The sequence below is a fragment of the Stomoxys calcitrans genome, chromosome 1, assembly GCF_963082655.1.
Source record: "Stomoxys calcitrans chromosome 1, idStoCalc2.1, whole genome shotgun sequence".
NCBI lineage: Eukaryota > Metazoa > Arthropoda > Insecta > Diptera > Muscidae > Stomoxys > Stomoxys calcitrans.
In genome coordinates, this window is record NC_081552.1 from 156,214,585 (window position 1) to 156,234,946 (window position 20,362).

A 20,362-nucleotide genomic window follows, 5' to 3' on the forward strand; every position below is an offset into this window, starting at 1 on the left:
GTTTCCGCATCTGACATTAGGAATGTTGCTAAATGATTCGGATCTAGTTAAATTCTTTGCTTATAATTTTGCAGCTGTGATATGATTTCTTCTCTTATCGTTTTTATGTGCAGTTCTTCATGCAATCGCTTGTTAGTTATGTATTGGGGCGCAACGGCTATTATGCGTAGCGTTTTTGACTGAATTTTTATACCCTACACCACTACTATGGTACAGGACATTATAACTTAGTGAATTAGTTTGTAACACCAAAAAGGAGGAGATATAACCCCATTGATAAGTATACCGATCGACTCAGAATCACTTTCTGATTCGATTTAGCTATGTCCGTCTGTCCATGTTAATTTGTGCGCAAACTACAGGTCGCAATTTTTTATCCGATCGTCTTCAAATTTGGTATGGCCATGTGTTTTGGCCTAGAGACGAAGCCCATTGAAATCGGAAAAAATCGGTTCAGATTTGGATATAGCTCCCATATATATGTTCGTCCGATTTGCAGTAATAATGCAATAAAATGGTCATTTGTTAGCCGATTCTCTCGAAATTTGCCAGGAAGGATTTTTTATGACTGCCGATATTAAAGCTAAATTCTATTAAAATCGGTTCAGATTTGGATATAGCTCCCATATATATGTTCGTCCAATTTGCAGTAATAATGCAACAAAATGGTCATTTGTTACCCGATTCTCTCGAAATTTGGCAGAAATAACTTGCATACGACTCTCGACATTTCTGGTGAATTTCATCGAAATCGGTTCAGATTTAGATATAGCTCTCATATATATATTGCCCGATTCTCACTCCTACAGCCACTGCAAACACATTTATTGACCAATCTTCCCAAAATTTCAACTCCGCTTTCCTCAACGACTTCCACAATGTCTATAAAAAGTTTGCTCGAAATCGGTTCAGATTTAGACATAGCTCTCATATATATATTCTCGTCCGATTTGCAGTAATATTGCAATCAAATGGTCATTTGTTAATCGATTCTCTCGAAATTTGGCAGTAAGGATTTTCTCTTGCTTCTCGATACTATAGATGAATTTTATAGAAATCGGTTCAGATTTTGATATAGCTGTCATATATGTATACCGTCGGATTTTAACTTGACTAGAGTCACAGCAAGCGCATTTATTGACCCATCTTGCCAAACATTTTGCAAAACGCTTTCCACGACGACTGCCACAGCATCTGAGAAGTTTGCTCGAAATCGGTTCAGATTTAGGAATAGCCCCCAAATATATGTTCGTCCGATTATGAGAAATATTGCAAGAAAGTGCTCATTTTTTAACCGATTCTCTCGAGATTTTGCAGGAAGGATTTTTTTATGACTCTCGATATTACTGGTGAATTTCATAGAAATCGGCCCAGATTTAGATATAGCTTTCACATATGTATATCGCAATATTTTCAACCCAAGAGCAACTGCAAGCGCATTGTTTGACCAATCTTGGCAAAATTTTGCACAACGCTTTCCTCGATGACTACCACATTATCTGAGAAGTTTGCTCGAAATCGGTTCAGAATTAGATCTAGCTCCCACATATATGCTCGTCAGATTTTGGGCAATTTGCAATAATGTGGTCATTTGTCAACTTTAGTTGTTACAGTTTGAACATATTTGCTCGTTATATTCGTATTTGAGGCGGTTCCCTATAATTGGAGGCCATACGCCTAAAAAGATTTAATGATGCATTTGTAGATAAGTAATTTATTATTAAGAGATAACTTTGAATTGGTACCAATTAGGAATTTCATTTTATTGACTTGTACATCTAGAGCTTCTCCTTTTGTGTTTACATGCGCTCTCCATGCAAAATTTGCAAAATTTTGCCCATGAACATTGAACTAAGAAACGGGGGCAACATTCCATGTACGTTTTTTTTTTTTTTATCCAAGTAAAGACCGAGGTATTTGACATCATTTGCCTGTGGAAGATCAATTTGGTTCATTGGTACTGATGGACAGATTCCTTGGTTTAGAGTAAATATGACATGGGCAGATTTCGTCTCATTTACTTTTATGGGCCAGTGTTTTAGCCAGATGCACAGATTGTTTAAATATGTTTGCAAGGGACACAGCAGTCTCGGATTGAAGAAGATCGAATGTGAATAAGAGATACAGCACAAGGCCCATGACACTACCCTGGGGGACACCCGCTATTACACGGTTTATTTCACGCATTTCGTCTGATTCTTGGACATAGAAGAATCTGTTTTGAATATACGATTTGACATACAAATAGTAGTTGATATGAAGCAGTTTTCGTATTTTGTTGGGGCTATCGTGCCATACCTTAGCGAATACCTGTGTTATATCAAGTAGTGCGATTTTCTAAAAAAAAAATTATCGAACCGACATCGTTAATTTGGTTATTCTGTAATCCAAGGCAATCGATTTTAAATGTCGGTAATAGTTAGAGACAAATGTAGATAAAAAGAAGGAAGGTCAAAAAAATGTATTTTCATTTTAAATATGATTTCGGTGTATGTATTAGCGCAACTCCAGCGTAGAATTCTGTGTCCAGCTCGACGCAGCTGGTCGTTGCATGATGCATTCTATCAGCAATCGAAAGTTATGGTTCCTCAATGCCAGGGAAGCGACATCCTCCTTCGCGAAATACTCGGCCACAGGGCATTTGGTACCGTGCAGCCATCGCAGAAAGCATCAGCTCTACCAAGAAACTCGCGCAGGGTAACCCTCATTCCGTAGCACGTTCTGCAACTATCAGCTATCCGGCCAGCCCACAAAAATGCTCTAATTTCATGTTAAACGTCTTTTTTGTTTCTTATTTTGTAGAGGCTATCCTGAGAGTAATGAAGAGGGCATTTTTTACCCGATTATGATGGAATTTGGATCGAAAACTTAATTTAGGTCTTTAATATCCGTGAAAAATATGGTTTGAATCGGACCATATTAGGATATATCCTTTTACATCCATTGCAAATATGGTCCATATCGGGTTATTTTCGGGCCCACTGTTTTTGTAAATATATCCATGGTGATGGAGACCACCGTGGTGCAGAGTTTAGCCAATGACGCTAAACGCCTGGCTTCGAATTTTGGCGAGAACATGAGCAAAGTTTTCAGCGGTGGTTATTCCCTCCTAGTACTAAAGACATTTGTGTGGTACTGTGCCATGCATAGCAGCCAAGTTAAACTTTTCCCCAAAGAGGTGTCGCACTGCGACACGCCATTCGGACTCGGTTATAAAAAGCAGGTCCTTCATCATTAAGCTTAAAACTTGAATCTGAGAGTACTCATTAATATGTGAGAAATTTACACCCTGTTCCCAAATGGAATATTCTAGGGCAAATTTGTCTTTGTTGCATAAGATTCGGCCCGGCTGAACTTAACTCACTTTTACTTGTTTTTCTTTAAAAATCGTATTTTCAAAATGTTCAAATATTGTCGGTTAGCCTTAACGACTAGTTTTTATACCCACCACCATAGGATGGGAGTATACTAATCTTGTCATTCCGTTTATAACACCTCGAAATATTAATCTAGGACCCTATAAAGTATATATATTCTTGATCCGTTATGACGCTCTGAGTCGTGCTAGCCATGTCCGTCAGTCCGTCCTTCCATCTGTCGAAATCACGATAGCGGTCGAACGCATAAAGCTAGCTGCTTCAAATACGGGGTCATCCCCACCCCCCAAACCGCCACGCAGGACATATTTACCGATTAGGACAATATGGGACTCAACTGAAAGGTATTTGGAAGTTAAATACAAATAATGTATTAAAAATTGGGTCCAAGCACTTAGGGGCCGCCCCATGCCCAAACCGCCTCAAAAACAGCAATCAAAATCAAATGTGAACCAGTCGGGACAATATGGGATTTAAATGAAAGGTATTCGAGAGTAAAGTATGAAAATGATACTAAAAATTCGATCAAACTATCTAGGGAGCCGTCCCAAGCCCAAACCACCCATAATCAAAGTCGACCGATCGGGACAATATGGTCCGATTTGGCGGAAAGTTTGCGGTGTTCTGTTATGACTTTCAACAACTGTGCCAAGTACCGTCCAAATTGGTCAAGAACCTGATATAGCTCCCATATAAACCGATCTCCCGATTTGACTTCTTGAGCCCATGAAAGCCACAATTTTTGTCCGCTTTTTCTGACATTTTGCACATAGTGTTCTGTTATGACTCTCAACAGCTGTGCCAAGTACGGTCCAAATCGATCTATAATCGAATATAGCTCCCATATTTTAGCAGAATCCATGGTGGTGGGTTCCCAAGATTCGGGCTGGCCGAACTTAGCACGCTTTTACTTGTTTTTGGTTGTTAACTTAACTATGATTTTCGGTAGTTACCGAAAGTTCATACCGACGAGTTTCGGCAAAATTTGAATGCAGAATAGCACTTACCGACAAATATTGTTTACTTCCGACAAATATCATTACTTCTGTCGGTAAGAATTTAGAGAATCGCACTACAGGAATTCGAACCCTATTTGATATGGACGTTGAAAACAAAAAGTCGTGCTTTTGACAGTCAACATTGGTTTTGAATCAATTTCTTTAGGTATTTTAGGCGGAAGTGATACAATTAGTACCCTCCCTATTCTTGGCATGCTGTGTAAAAATTAAAAATGTATTTAATTTGTAAGCATTCAGTAATACCCCTTGGCTGAAAGGAGCCAGCCTTTATAAAAAATATTTTCTTTGACAAAAATTATTTACATCATAGGAATCTAAGATGAAAATAAAAAGCCGACTTTTCGATTTTTTTCGATCATCAAAAAAATTGACTTTTCGACTATCCAAATGTCGACTTTTCGAATCCTTCATTCCAACACGCTGGGAAGACTCCCGCACGATAAGCAGGGTTGAAAAGGTTGTGTAACTCGTCCATTACGCCATTAAACGTCGAAGAGCACTTGCATAGAACAAGTGATGATATATCATCCAGGCACGGGGATTTATTTATTGTACATCGTCCCCCTGAGTATCTGAACACAAGTTTTAACATCATATTCTATTCTACTCTACAAAAACTTTCCACTGTTGATTTTGGATGGTGTTTTTGGTTTTGTTTTTTACTTTATTTTTTAAAAGCTCCTTTTCGAGTTAACTTTGGTGTTTTTCCCTATAAAGAAAACTTTTGTAACTATTGCAGGCATATCTAAAAGAATAGTCGAACCAGCCGTCGGCAAAAATCGACTTGAAACTACAATAAATCCATTTCGAATCTTTAACTGTTTTCGAATTTTTTGATTTTGCGATAATTCGACTTTTCGACTTTTTTCGATTTTTGTCTACTTTTCGACTTTTTTTTTACATCAAAGTTGATTATTCGACTTTTAAAACAGTAAAAGTCGACTTCGGCCTTTTTACACAAAAAGTCGACTTCAAGATCTCTATTAGATCAGCGACATCGGTTATGAACATCTTCATTTAAATCAAAGCTATACTAACTATTGCACTAAGAATATGGCCTATCGGTGGTGCGATTCACCATGATCTGGTGGCATTTTCCCAAACAGCCAAGCATATCCTAACTGTATTTTTTATGTTAAATTTCAAACTTCCAAGAAGGTAAAATTTTCTTTGCCCTTTAAAAAAAGGCGCTTTTAATTCATCGTTGTTATAATATGGACAAATTCATTTAATATGAGATACCAGTGTTGACTTTGATCCAGTCCAAGTAGCTGGTCAAGCGAGTGAAGGCAGCAGGGAATCCCTTTTCGCAGCCGGCAGAGGAACCGAAAGAGGTCAAGCCAATTTGCACTTTGGTCGATTCCAAAACCAATGGACCGCCAGAGTCACCGTTGCAAGTGGAGACACCACCAGGGGTCGAGACGCAAAGGGTGGATGAAACAACAATGGAGCTTCCATAAGAGGCGGCGCAAACGTTGTTATTGATGACTTGCATACGGGCCCATTGCAAGTTGTTGGTAACACTTACGGCAGCATCAGAAATGCGGCCCCAGCCAGAGGCAATGACATAATCACCAGCATAGGTAGAATAGGAGTTGGAGATGGCGGGCAATTTAACGGGTTGGATCTTGGCAGAGTAAGAGACAGCGGGGATTTTAATCAAGGAAATGTCGTTTCTCAAGTTGCTGGGCCTCCAGGCAGAGTGAACAATGATGTCCTTGTTGGAAACTTTATAGGTGACTTCAGCAGAGGTGCGGACGGTAGCACCCAAGTAGACTGTGGCTCCGATAATACTGAAAATAAAACTTCCTAAAAAGGATATCAATAAGAAGAAACTAAACTTACCCATCGGTACAGTGAGCAGCAGTCAAAACCCATTCCTTGCCGATCAAGGAACCACCGCACCAAGCAGCGGCAGTGGGAGTAACTTGCAAGGATAGACCAACCTGATAGGGGAATTGGCCAACGGTGGCAGTATTACCATTGGTAATGCGGCCCTCACTATCGCCAACAACAGGTACAACGATATTGCGAGAGTAGATTTCCTCGGCAGAAACTGTGGCCAAGGCCAAAACTAGGGCAATGAAGATTTTCATACTGCAAGTCTTCAATTGTAACTGATACAATTGTCGAAAATCGCACAATTTTTATACTGATTCTTATCGGAAACCATTCCCTCGAGAAATGTGATTTATTACGACTGCATGTAACTATCTCATAGAGATAACTTGAAACTTGCTGTAGTATTTCAAACATTGTTTGAACGGTTATGGGTATTTTCCAATCCATTCCAAGAATGACATTTTTAATTTACGTCTTTCACTATTAGGTCTAATCTCAACAGTTTACAACTTTCTAAGCGTATGCTTGAAATATCACAAATCCCTCACAGCACATCAATATCACTTCAGATTGTTTGTTGGCCAGCGTTGCGGATGTGCAATATTCCACAGATGATATTTAGGGTATATCAGCCTTATAATTATTCCTGTGTGTTTACAACAAAGAAAAATAGTAAAATAGTATGGCAGAGATCGGTTGAGATGCTTCTTCGTTAACGACCACAACAAGATTTCCTGCTGTACTCATCTTTCATCGAATTCGACAGTTGTCCTGTGTAATAAATAAAGATAGCCATCATCCAAAAAAACGGATGAAAATCTTTTCTAACAGTCGTTCACTTGTTGCTACGCCAAGTGCCTTTCGCGCTCCTGGCCGAAAAACGATTCTGTCGTGGGTTAACTCATTTCGGGAGTGTGGAAGTCTGGTGTGCGATGTCGGTAATGGGAATAATTGGTCCTAACACGCAGTTGCCCTGAATGCAGCAACATGATCGAAGAATTTTTTTCTTCCAAACGTCGAAGAAATGAACGGTAGAAAAGTGTGGTTTCAGATAGATGGAGCCAAAGCACACACAGACCGAGAATCAATAAATTTGTTGCGACAACATTTCCCCGACCACCTCATCTCTTTCAGAGGCTTTCTCCAATGGCCGGTACGCTCTTCAGAGGTGGGTCCGTGCGATTTCCTTTATGGGCGCATTTAAAATGTCTGCCTATGTCGATCGACAACGCGACGCCATTTCCATCATACCGATTGATATGCTGCAAAGAGTGAGCATGAATTTCAAAATCGACTTAATAGAGTTTGGCCCGGCCTAATCTTGGTAATTCACCACCATGTTTTTTTTCTAAGCCTAAATATTAAAGATTTTATTAAGGGCCATTTCAACCAAATCGGCTTTTAATCTCCAGACCGGTTTTTCGACGCCATATTAATATGGTGTTTGATGTGCTTGTTTGAGAGCATTAGTGTACTACTCTGCGTTCCAAATTTCAGCTCAATCGCCGATTTTCAAGCTGTTGACTCAGACACCGATTTTGCAAAGAGTGGACCCGTTTACGAGTCCGGACTACCAATTTCAAAATTTTAAAAAACGGTAGAGTTGTTCTCACATTGGCACGTGATGCTAAACACAAGTAAAAAGGCGTTAAGTTCGGCCGGGCCGAACTTTGGATACCCACCAGCTCGGGTATATATGTAAACCACCTTTTATCAAAATTCGGTGAAAATTTCATACCTTGTACTCATATACCTCATACCGATCTGAACTATATACGACACGGATGTCGAAAAGCCGAACATAAGTCGTTGTGTCAAATTTCAGTGAAATCGTTGTGTCACACAAAGCACTGTCCAAAATTTCGGCGTAATCGGACAATAAATGCCTCTTTTATGGGCCCTAAACCTATGGCAGCTAAATGCAAATCTGGACTGATCTGGGCAAAATTTAAGAGGGACGTCGAATAGCCTAACCAAACTCACTGTGTCAAATTTGAGCGACATCGGACAATAAATGCGTCTTTTATGGCCCCAAAACCTAAAGCCTAGATATCGGTCTATATGGCAGCTATATCCAAATCAGGACCGATCTGTGCGATATTGCAGAAGTATGTCAAGGGGTTTAACTTAACTCACTGTTCCAAATTTCGGCGACATCGGACAATAAATGAGCATTTTATGGGCCCAAAACCATAAATCAAGAAATCGGTCTATATGGCAGCTATATCTAAATCTGAACCGATCTGGACCAAATTGAAGAAATATGTCAAAGGGCCTAACACAACTCACTGTCCCAAATTTCAGCAAAATCGGATGATTAATGTGGCTTTTATGGGCCTTACACCATAAATCGGAGGATCGATCTATATGGCAGCTATATCCAAATCTGGACCGATCTGATTAACGAAGGATGTCGATGGGCCTTACACAACTCACTGTCCCGAATTTCATCAAAATCGGATAATAAATGTGGCTTTTGTGGGCCTAAGACCCTTAACCGGAGGAACGGTCTATATGGCAGCTATATCCAAATCTGAGCCGATCTTGGCCAATTTAACGAAGGAAGTCGACGGGCCTAAGACAACTCACTGTCCCAAATTTCAGCAAAATCGGATAATAAACGTGGCTTTTATGGGCCTTAGAGCCTAAATCGGAGGATCGGTCTATATGGCAGCTATATCCAAATCTGGACCGATCTGAGCCAAATTGACGAAGGATGTCGAAGGGCCTAACACAACTCACTGCCCCAAATTTCAACAAAATCGGATAATAAATGTGGCTTTTATGGGCCTAAGACCCTAAATCGGCGGATCGGTCAATATGGGGGCTATATCAAGATATAGTCCGATATAGCCCATCTTCGAACTTAACCTGCTTATGGGCAAAAAAAGAATCTGTGCAAAATTTCAGCTCAATATCTCTATTTGTAAAGACTGTAGCGTGATTTCAACAGACGGACGGACAGACGGACGGGCATGTCTAGATCGTCTTTGATTTTTACGCTGATCAAGAATATATATACTTTATAGGGTCGGAAATGGATATTTCGATGTGTTGCAAACGGAATGACAAAATGAATATACCCCCATCCTTCGGTGGTGGGTTTAATAAAATAATGATGTGGACATCTCTCGAGCAGAAATATTACATACGTTCAGAGATCGCGTTATCTAGGCATAGGCGAGGTGATGAGAACCGATCAAATGTTTCAGCTCGACACGGGAAGATTGTGAGCACTACACTGGTTGGAACATTGAGCTCCTATTTGTGTGGTTGGTAACTGCTGTCGCGGAAAATCAGTAGTACCGAGTGGAGATTCTTAGTGAGAGGCCGGTCAGCATCGGCACCTGTTCTGGCTTGAGTACTGAGGGCCTGTGATGCTCGATACGACAAGGCGAGTTATTGACGCCATTAAATAACCAGTGGTTATTACGTTCCCGCAGCGATTGGTCGTATGGACAGGAACAAGCTTGCTCACCTTTGGAGCTTGGCGTATACAATTATGGCGGCAACAACAACAACAATTGAGGTCGAATGCGAGACACTTTTTCTAGCGTCACATTCTTCTATTGACGCAAATGTAATAGGTAAGCTACGCAAACGAATCAATGCTAGTGGTCTAGGTACCTACACACCATTGGAGTGTAAGGCTGCAATTGACTCTGAACATGACATAAACCCGCACCAATAACTTGAGACGATGCAGTGTCAACGCAAGAACATCAAGGGTAAACGTCTTTATGGACAATAAGCTGTCCAATAGGAAAATAACAACCATGACGGTTAAGTCACGTACTGTCTTGGAGTTCTCGCTTCCACTGAGCATGATTATTAACAAAGAATCGCAATTGGTCTATATTCCTTAGAATCCTTAGGGATTAATGGCATGCTTTCACGCTAATGGAGAATAACTCGTGGTCAAAATCCTATTGGAAACATAGGTGATATGATGAATAATAAGCAGGAGCAAGAGTCTTATATATCTAGGATCAATACTATCAGATCCAACAGCGTTAGACTTCACAGTCGCGACACACTCAAGGACATCGGCGGGACCAACCCAGCAAAAGTCAAAACCAGTTTGGTCATCGAGAGAGGGAGAGATATTGAAGCCATAGACGTCCAATGTTGCTGAGTATCTATTAGTATATTTCCCAATCATCTTTTATGTTCTCTTGGAAACAATTACAGAAGACAAGCGTCTGTGAAAATAGTCTCTCTTGGCTGTCTTAGTCAGCCTATTGATGTGATCCCTTGCTGAGCAAAAGGCATCATGTAGCTCAGGCATCCTGAAACGTTTCTCCTCCTTGCGTGAATAGCCGCGCGAACATTCCGGAAGAATCAGGGTTTCGTTCTAGAGGATACTTCTTTAGTTTTGGATGGAATAATAAGTTTCTGTAAATCACTGATCTATAAAATCAGTCTGGTCATCGAGAGTCCCCATTCGAAATATCAGATCCCAGTTGACGAGTACAGCATTGGAGAGCAAAAAATCATTATCGAGAACGCCAAAACCTCTATACGAGTAAGTTTCCTCATAACATAAAGATTAAGTCAAGATTCGAAAAAAATGAGGCTGACAAATGGTCGTATAGAAGGGCTTTAGAAGTTTCCCTAGCAAAGAACAGGTCGAGAAGTGTGCTGCAATATGCGAAAAAATGCTTTGGAATTGTCGAATTGTCAGGAAAAGGTCCCAAAGAAGACATTTCAAACGTCAAGCCCCTGTCCAGTTAAACGTTAGAGTTGAAGTTTCCTACAATTAGGACGTCTGGGCAAACAAATGCGAAGGGATAGAGAAAAAATCTCTGTAAACGCAGCCCACTACGAGGCCATGAGACTTAAGGCGATGAGAGAATGTATACAGGACTAGCTGACCCGGGCCCGCTCCGATGCGCTCTCTTTTACTTTTCGACAAATAAAGTTCTTTTAGTGAAATTCCATGCTAACTTGACCAACAGTTTGACAATATAAGTTCCTTTATCTGAATCCCACATGATCTTTATGGGTCTACGAATTTTAGTTTGGATGTAAGGTGTACTCCATTCTCAAAATACTTCATTTCAGCCCGATATTCTCATGATGTCTGATTTTGAGGGCAATAACAATATGGGGGACCACCTCTCCCCCATATTGCCATTGCCCTCAAAATTGGATATCAAATTCGCTTTCTAATCTCATTTAAACTCCTTATTGCAAAAGTCAGCAAATATGTCCGGTTTGGGGTATTGGCCCTAAAAACTATGAATATTTAGTTCCACTCTTTTTAAGACCCAAATTGTCTTGGTGAGCAAATACGTTCTATTTGGGGGTTGTTATGGTGGTGGGACGCCCGCTAGACAGATGGTCCCTAATATTGATATCAGATACGTGGTCTACTCCTACTTACCTTTAATTTGAGCCCCATATTTCCATAGTCGGCAAACATGACCGGCTTGGGGGTGTTTTGGGGAGAGGCGGCCCCCCAAACACTTCGTCCCATATTTGGATATCAGATTGTATTCTACATTCAAATACCTTTTATTTAAGCCCCATATTCCCATGGTCAGTAAATAAGTCCTGTTTTGGGAAAGGGGTGGACACCCAGAAACGTGGTCCCTCATTTGGATATCAGATTCGTATTCTTATCGCAAATACCATGGCAATTGCCAAATGTAAATATGTCCAAATTAGGGGTGTTTTGGGGCTTGGGGTGGTCCCCCTAGCACTTAGTCCGACAATTGGATATCAGATACGTATTCTTATCCTAAATACCTTTCATTTGAGTCCCATATTGTCGTGATTGGTCTAGATATATGTTTGGTAGGTTTTAGGGTGGGGCAGCCCCCCTAGGTACCTTATCCGAAATTTGGGTACCAAATATTTATTTTTAGGGTACTATATGAGAGCACACAAAATCGCACCACCCATCTCCGAGATCTGGCGTTTCTGAAAATTAGGGTAAGGGGGAGGGTCCGACCCCCCCCCCATTTCAGATATCAAAAAAAAAATATCTGTGAAAATATGAAGAAAATCGGTTCAGCCGTTTCTGAGTCTATAAGAAACACACAAACATACAAACAAACAACCCTACAAACAAACACAAATTGATTTTTATATATAAGATAGAAGTAGGTTATACCATCGAGGTAAAATCGAGGCTAAGATAGGAATCCTAGAAGGAATGGGAGAGTTTTCTGATCGGATATCTGATACGGTACTCGAGTGCGAGGCACTGCTGCCAGCAGCACAATTTTGGATTGACCGAACTCTGCCATCTGGAAATTTATATTACACAGATGGATCAAAGCTAGGCGAGAGAGTAGGCCTGGGGTCTACATTGAAAACCCAGACTGAAATCTGTTTACGACTGCATGATCATAACACAGTCCTGCAAGCGGAGATCCGAGCGATCATGGAATGCGTGAGGTGGTGTGGTGTTAACGCGAGGTCATCGAGTGTAAACATCTTTAAGGACAGTAATCTGACCAAAAGCGCAATCACAACCAGGATGGTAAGGTCATGAAACGTCTTGGAGTGTAAGAAAGATATTACTTGGGTGTCGGGACATAGCGGGCGAAGGGAGTGAAAGAGCAGACGATTTGGCAGTGAAGGCCAGAAGACAATAAATATGACCAACCCGAAACCTTTCGGGTGGGTGCAGTGCGAGTTAAGGGCGTGGGCTACGGACGCGAATGAAACACTGTGGAACTGCCGGTAGGAGGAAGAAAATCCTATGGGGAGATATGGGTTGTGAGTAGACTAGACTATTACTGAAACGAAGCAAGAAGGAGGTCAGTATAGCTTTCAGTATACTAATAGGACTACGAGCTCACCCATGCAGAATAGATGCGGCAAGTGATAGCATGTGTAGGGCATGTGGGGAAGATGATGAGACGGCATAAAGATCTGCATCCTATTTTCAACCTTACTTAACCTTTCGTATGGGAGTTCAAGAATAGTAGTGTGATTGCGTTACATTTGCCTGGAAAATCACAACCGCTATTGTTGGCGAACTCAAACACCTCAAGGTGAACAAAATAAAAACTTGTAAATAGCTGATGGCCATAGCAGCCTATCGTATATTTACTATAAGTTTCATTTTAGTTAAACATATAAATAAATAAAAACTCCTAAAATTATGTTGTTTACCCAACTGAACGCACGCTAGAGAATTTGAGCCCATAAACAGCAACTCTAAGTAATTTCCCATCTCAAGTGATGGTTTCGGCATCGAGGCTGGCGTCAAAATAAATGTGACTTATTATTGGGAAAAAATTTGATAGCTGCTTTGGAGCCGTCGGCACGCAAACACATCGGTCGTAGATCATGAACGTGCCAACAAGACTCGGAACCCTCACATAAAGCACGTCTACCACAAGAATGGCTGAATAATCATGTTCCGTACTTCATTTCTTCCACACAGTGGCTGTCCAATTCGCAAAATCCCAATCCGATGGATTTCTCTATTTGGACCATTTTAGAGAGCAAGGTAAGCACTAAAAAACTTGCCGGTATGGATGCTCTGAAGAAAGCCTTTGTACAGAAATGGAACAAAATAGCGGCAGATTACATTCGTTTAGCTTGCAACACGTTGTCTGGCCGCCTCGGAGCAATAGTGCAGGCATAAGGTGGCCATATCGAGCAAAAGTGAATGGATTCTGAAATGTTGACTACATTGACACATTTTTCATTTGGATTGATAACAGCTATCCAGTTTGTCCCCGTATCTGTTTCGAATATTTTGTAGCAATCACCTAAACAGTTGAACATTTGTGGACCTTTTGTGGAGCGTCACTGATTGCGTAATCCGTAATCCAGCTCAAGAATGGTTCATAAAATAAATTGAGCTACAAAATAAATTTCCATGGTTTTACAAAAATGAGCTTTGAAACCATTTTTATTATCATATACAACATTTTATTCAATTTGCGATGCCAGTGTTGGCCTTAATCCAGTCCAAGTAGCTGGTCAAGCGTGTAAAGGCAACAGGGAAGCCTTTTTCGCAGCCAGCAGAGGAACCGAAAGAGGTCAAGCCAATTTGAACTTTGGTGGATTCCAAAACCAATGGACCACCAGAGTCACCATTGCAGGTGGACACACCACCAGGGGTCGAGACACATAGGGTGGATGGGACAACAATGGAGCTTCCATAAGAGGTGGCGCATTCGTTGTTGTTAATGACTTGCATGCGCGCCCATTGCAACTTCTTGGTAACACCCGAGGTAGCATCGGAGATGCGGCCCCAACCAGAGGCAATGGCGTAATCACCAGCATAGGTAGAGTAAGAGTTAGAGATGGCGGGCAATTTAACGGCTTGAATCTTGGCAGAAAAAGCGACGGCGGGAATTTTGATCAAAGAAATATCATTTCTCAAGTTGCTGGGCGTCCATTCAGGATGAATAATAATATTCTTTTTGTTAACTTTATAGGTTTTTTCTGCAGATGTGCGGACGGTAGCACCCAAGTAGACAGTGACTCCGGATATTCTAACAACGGATTGAATTTTCCATTAAATTCCAATTTATGAAAAGAAGGTAAATTAGAAAAAGACTCAACTTACCCGTCGGTACAGTGAGCAGCAGTCAAAACCCATTCCTTGCCGATCAAAGATCCACCACACCAGGAACTCATAAATGCATTTAATTGCAAGGAGAGACCCACCTGATAGGGGAATTGGCCAACGGTGGCAGTGTTGCCATTTGTAATACGGTCCTCATTATTCCCAATAACTGGCATCACGACATTGCGCGAATAAAGTTCCTCCGCAGAAGCGGTGGCAAAGGCTAGAGCTAGAGCTACAGCAATTAAAATCTTCATATTGTAACTGTTCAGTTGAAACTGATAACATCGTTGTAAACCCCAACGTTTTTATAGTGATTCTTATCGCAAGCAATTCTCGTTGCAACTGTGATTTATTTTCAAATGCAGTTACATAATGTGGAATAAGTTATTGTAGGGAGAATAGTTTTGTATTTGTCCAATGTGAGTAGTATGTCCGATTTGATTCCAAGAATAAATCATGAATTTACGGACTGACAAAACAAAATATAAGTTGATAACGGCTCTTATCGGGCGGTACCGATTATATTATACCTACACCCACCTCATAAGTAGAAACTGGGCGCTACATCTAATTCTAAAATGAATTCGATGGACTTCGGTGGAGGTTTTCAGATGGGTTTTAAAACAATCCGTCCCAAATTTCGAGAAAATGTGTTCAAAATGGTCATAACTACAGCTCTATATGTGCTAATATAGGACGATAAATCTGACCCTATTTTGATAAAATTGTTTTTGTTAGTTTCCTTGTGATCCACTATTTATTAAAGATAAGTTAGCAGGTGTTGACATATCCTTCATCTATTTCTAGACATGAAATTTTGTCTATTGCCTTCTCATTCAACCTAGACTGGCTTTGTGCATTTCGAAGGGATCATTCGCAATTTTCTATGAGATTTATGTTTGACATAGGATCCAAACTTTGCAATTCCTTTCTTTAAACAATAAAATTGTAGTTTTGACAAACATAGAAAAAAATCTGTTGACAATTACAAACACTGTCTGCTAACCGTTAGTAAAGGGTGATTTTTTTGAGGTTAGGATTTTCATGCATTAGTATTTGACAGATCACGTGGGATTTCAGACATGGTGTCAAAGAGAAAGATGCTCAGTATGCTTTGACATTTCATCATGAATAGACTTACTAACGAGCAACGCTTGCAAATCATTGAATTTTATTACCAAAATCAGTGTTCGGTTCGAAATGTGTTCATTCACCGTTCAGCGATGAGGCTCATTTCTGGTTGAATGGCTACGTAAATAAGCAAAATTGCCGCATTTGGAGTGAAGAGCAACCAGAAGCCGTTCAAGAACTGCCCATGCATCCCGAAAAATGCACTGTTTGGTGTGGTTTGTACGCTGGTGGAATCATTGGACCGTATTTTTTCAAAGATGCTGTTGGACGCAACGTTACGGTGAATGAACACATTTCGAACCGAACACTGATTTTGGTAATAAAATTCAATGATTTGCAAGCGTTGCTCGTTAGTAAGTCTATTCATGATGAAATGTCAAAGCATACTGAGCATCTTTCTCTTTGACACCATGTCTGAAATCCCACGTGATCTGTCAAATACTAATGCATGAAAAGCCTAACCTCAAAAAATCACCCTTTAGTTAATTTTACTGTTATTACAGCAGTTGTTCTGCAACTTCAGGACAGCAGCCGTGCTGCTGATGGGTTTGTCAAACGAAATAAAATTAAGGGGACATTTTTTGGAAAGAAAATGAGAAAAAACTGTTTTTGGTCACACACCCACACTGATGCCATCCTTTTGTTGTTATTTTTTGCACACGCAGTTTGTAAAATATCTTTGAGCATAGGTGCACGTGTGCTGCGTTTAAGGACATAGTAAAAAGGGTAATTGTTATTGTGAGAATACCCAGTCCTCATGCGTCATAAGCATCAGGTAGGTATGAAACACGTATTCGGCAATTTCCCTATTTAAAAAGAAAAATTTTAGAAAACCCAAATAAATGGGTTTCCTCGCAAAAACAAAGAGAAAATTGTTAGCACAGGCAGATTTAAGGAAGTTTCTTAAATGAGATATTGACCAGTAGGCAACTCAACCAAACTTGTTATTCAAAACAGCAAGAATGTTTGCTGAAACAGCCGTTTTTGTCTGCTTTCCAATTTGGAAAGCAGACATTACTGCTGTTTCAGCAAACATAGGGCTGTATTAGCAAATATTTCGGTCAGCTAAATCAGCAAACAAAATCTGCTGTTTTAAGTACAAAAAAGTCTGCTGAAAAAAATGTTATGCTTTTTTTGTGTTTGCCTGTTACTTGTTTTGATTACTTTAGGCATTTTTTTGTAGAAATTTTGTTGGAAGATCTGGTTTCAATTTATGGAATATTACTGTAAATAAGCTACCTGATGCACCCATTGGCATACATTTCGAAATGTGACTGAGCTCGCTTGCATGTTTTGTTATTGAATTTGCGTTTCTCGATGCGTCACAACTTGCAAAGAGCACGCAATTTAGCATAAGTTTGTCCAACTACAACATTTATATGACTTCCCAAGCTAAGAGTTGAATTAAAACTTACTCCCAAATTTTTGACGATGGACACAATTTCAATTTTTTGTTGATCCTGTAGTATATCTACGTTTTGTAAAGAAATCTTTTTATGACAAATAATACTTTGGACTTATAAGACCATTTGCTGTGGCCCACTTAAAAGTATTTTTGAGGTCATCATTTAATTTCCGTATGCACTGTGCAAGATCGTTCAAAGCGCAGGTTATGTGCATCTTCAGCATACATATGTGCTTGACATAGAATGTGAAAAAATAGGCCCCAAAATAGATGATCAATACTCAATGATTTGAAAGTTTTATTTCCAGAGTACACAAATTGAGATCGATCGCAAAGGTAGGAATGTATAACATGTGTCGAAGTGTTAGAAAAATTTAAGAAACTTTGAAGTTTGAAACAGAGGTTGCGGTGATCAATTCTGTCAAATGCTTTAGAATGATCGAGGAGAACAAGAAAGCAAAGTTTGTTATCATCGATCGCACATCTTATAGATTCCGAAATTTCTATTAATACATGGACACAGCAATGATTGGCCCGAAAACCCGATTGTGTATCAATTATCAACGAATTAGGGTGGATATGGTCAGTTATTTGCTTGTCCAGTATTTTTTCGAATATTTTAGATAACATATTTGACTTCAAGAGTGGGATAATCTTTGTATGTTTCCACTGCATAGGATATGTGCTTGTTGTGAGAATAGTGTTGAATAGGTGTGTAAAAAACGGAACGGCAGAAGACAAGGGAGAAGTATCCGTATGAACTTTGGGTCGAGTCCGTCAGGCCCGATTGCATTCGGTTTGACGGTAGCGAAGCACTGTAGGACTTCATCTACAGTTATGTTTTTTAACTCAAAATGTCCATCACTCAGTCTTCCAACGGCTGAAGCATCGCCGCTACTATAAAACGAAGAGAGGGTATATTCATGAATGTTTTGTTCATTTCATCCACATCGCCTATAAAGGCGGAATGAGCCTTTGTTTTCCCAAGACCAATGCCATTAATGGTTCTCCACGTACTTTTTGAGTCTATTGCGAAACTAAAGCGAATTACATAGTACTCCATTTTTGTCGAGCTAATGGCTCTATTCACTAACTTGCGGGAGGATCGAAATATATCATGCAGTTCGGTTGTTTTACAGCGTTTCCACCGGAAATACCCTGCATCTCAGTTCTTAATTAAGCCTTTAATGATCGAGTTAAACCAGGGCTTAGACCTTGGATTAATATTTTTATTTTTGATCGGAACTGTGGAATCATACAAATGAAAAATGTTCTCTTGAAGAAAATTTAGTTGTGGATCAGCTATTGTTATTCTGTATATATCATTCCAATTTATCTGACTGAATTGTTCGCTTAAATCATTGTACTTCAAACTCCTATAGTCTCGCAAGGCATATGTTTGGTTAATATGTTGTAGATGGAATTTTTAAAATGCAAATACCAACTTTGCCCATGAACATTCCACTAAGGAACAGGGGCAAACTTCGATTCAAGTTTTTAAGCTCAATGATAAGCGGCCCACTTTTTATAGCTGAGTCCGAACGGCGAGCCGCAGTGCGACACCTCTTTGAAGGGAAGTTTTACATGGCATAGTACCTCACAAATGTTGCTAGCATTATGAGGGGAAAGCCATCGCAGGCGTTCAGCGCCATAGGCGGACATGCTAACCTCTGCGCTACGGTGGCCTCCATGGCATTTGTACGTAAGGAATATTAAGTCATGTTTAGAGAAACACGACGCTGAATGTTTATCATATAGTAGAATATTAGATAAATTGTTTATAAAAAACAGATCTAACAGCGTATTGCCAGTCGTTGTGAAAGAAGTGGAGTTAGTTTGATTTACAGTATACAATCCAGATAACAGCATGTTATTAGCCAAAAAACAGGATTGTCTAATAGGTTTGAGTCAAAGTCCCCTGTAATGACCACCTAATTATACCCCATAGTGCCATTTTGTAGCAAATTCTGAAGAAGTCCGAGATCAACATTATTGTTGGGCCTATAAATACGCTCTATTAACATGGTCATATTATTTGAATTGAGTTGAATAAACATATGTTCAATTTCAATTTCAATTTTGCTTGGAAAAAAAATTTTGACCAGAATCTTAGTAAAGTTTTGAGAATATTACGATGCCGGTTTAAATAATGAATTGCATCGAATATGCGCTTTAAGAAAAATAAAATAAAAATATTATTATAAAATTTGAATTTTGTACACACACTTATAGAAAATAGCAAACACTGTCTGCTGACTGTTATTAGTTAATTTTGCCGCTATTACAGCAGTAGTTCTACAATTTCAGAACTGCAGGCTGACTGCTGAAAAACCTGCTGTTTGCTGAAAATGACTACTGCTTAATTATGAAAGGTAAGTCAGAAGAAAAAATAAAATACAAATGTAAATGTGTGCCTCGGTGTATGTTATAATCACCACTGAATGTGTACTTTCCATAATCGTTTTTTGTTTTTAAATTTAGATACAAAAGGCCATGACGGTCATGTACACATTAGTAGAGCAATTACAAAAATGTGCGCCAGCTCAGTCACATTTCGAAATGTATACCAATAGATGGATCAGGCAGGTTCTTAACAGTAATATTCCACAAATTAAAAACATCTCTTCCAAAAAAATTCCTAAAATATGCATGACATAAAATTTTTTTCAGCAGATTTTTTGTACTTAAAACAGCGGATTTTGTTAGTTAAAATAGCAGTCGAACATGTCTGCTGAAACAGCAGTAATGTCTGCTTTCCCACTTTCAGCAGACTGTTGTTTTAACAAACATTTTTGCTATTTTTTATAACAAATTTCGTTGAATATAGAAGGGTACATATATGGGAGCTATATCTGAACTGATTTTTCTGAAATTCACCAGTAATGGCGAGAGCCATACGAAACTCTTTCCTGCCAAATTCCGAGTGAATAGGCTGACAAATAGACTCATAATTGCAATATAAGTCCAAATCGGACAAACATATATATGGGAGTTATAACTTAATCTGAACTGATTTTTGGTTGTTACAAACAAATGCACAAAGTGA

The 20,362-nt window shown here is 39.6% G+C and overlaps 3 protein-coding genes across 13 annotated transcripts in view; all 3 read right to left on the reverse strand.

Moving 5' to 3' along the window:
• LOC106092065 (formin-binding protein 1-like) overlaps positions 1–20,362 on the reverse strand; it is a 365,714-nt gene that overhangs the window by 70,887 nt on the left and 274,465 nt on the right. The gene's annotated exons all lie outside the window — the stretch shown is intronic.
• LOC106082378 (serine protease 1) lies at positions 5,556–6,536 on the reverse strand. Its single transcript, XM_013244842.2, has 2 exons — positions 6,242–6,536; positions 5,556–6,189 (listed from the first exon to the last, which is right to left on the reverse strand). Exons 1-2 carry the CDS (start codon positions 6,490–6,492, stop codon positions 5,625–5,627), a joined length of 816 nt encoding a protein of 271 aa, XP_013100296.1. The 5' UTR covers positions 6,493–6,536; the 3' UTR covers positions 5,556–5,624.
• Positions 14,077–15,055, reverse strand: LOC106082377 (serine protease 1). Its single transcript, XM_013244841.2, has 2 exons — positions 14,778–15,055; positions 14,077–14,703 (listed from the first exon to the last, which is right to left on the reverse strand). Exons 1-2 carry the CDS (start codon positions 15,032–15,034, stop codon positions 14,139–14,141), a joined length of 822 nt encoding a protein of 273 aa, XP_013100295.2. The 5' UTR covers positions 15,035–15,055; the 3' UTR covers positions 14,077–14,138.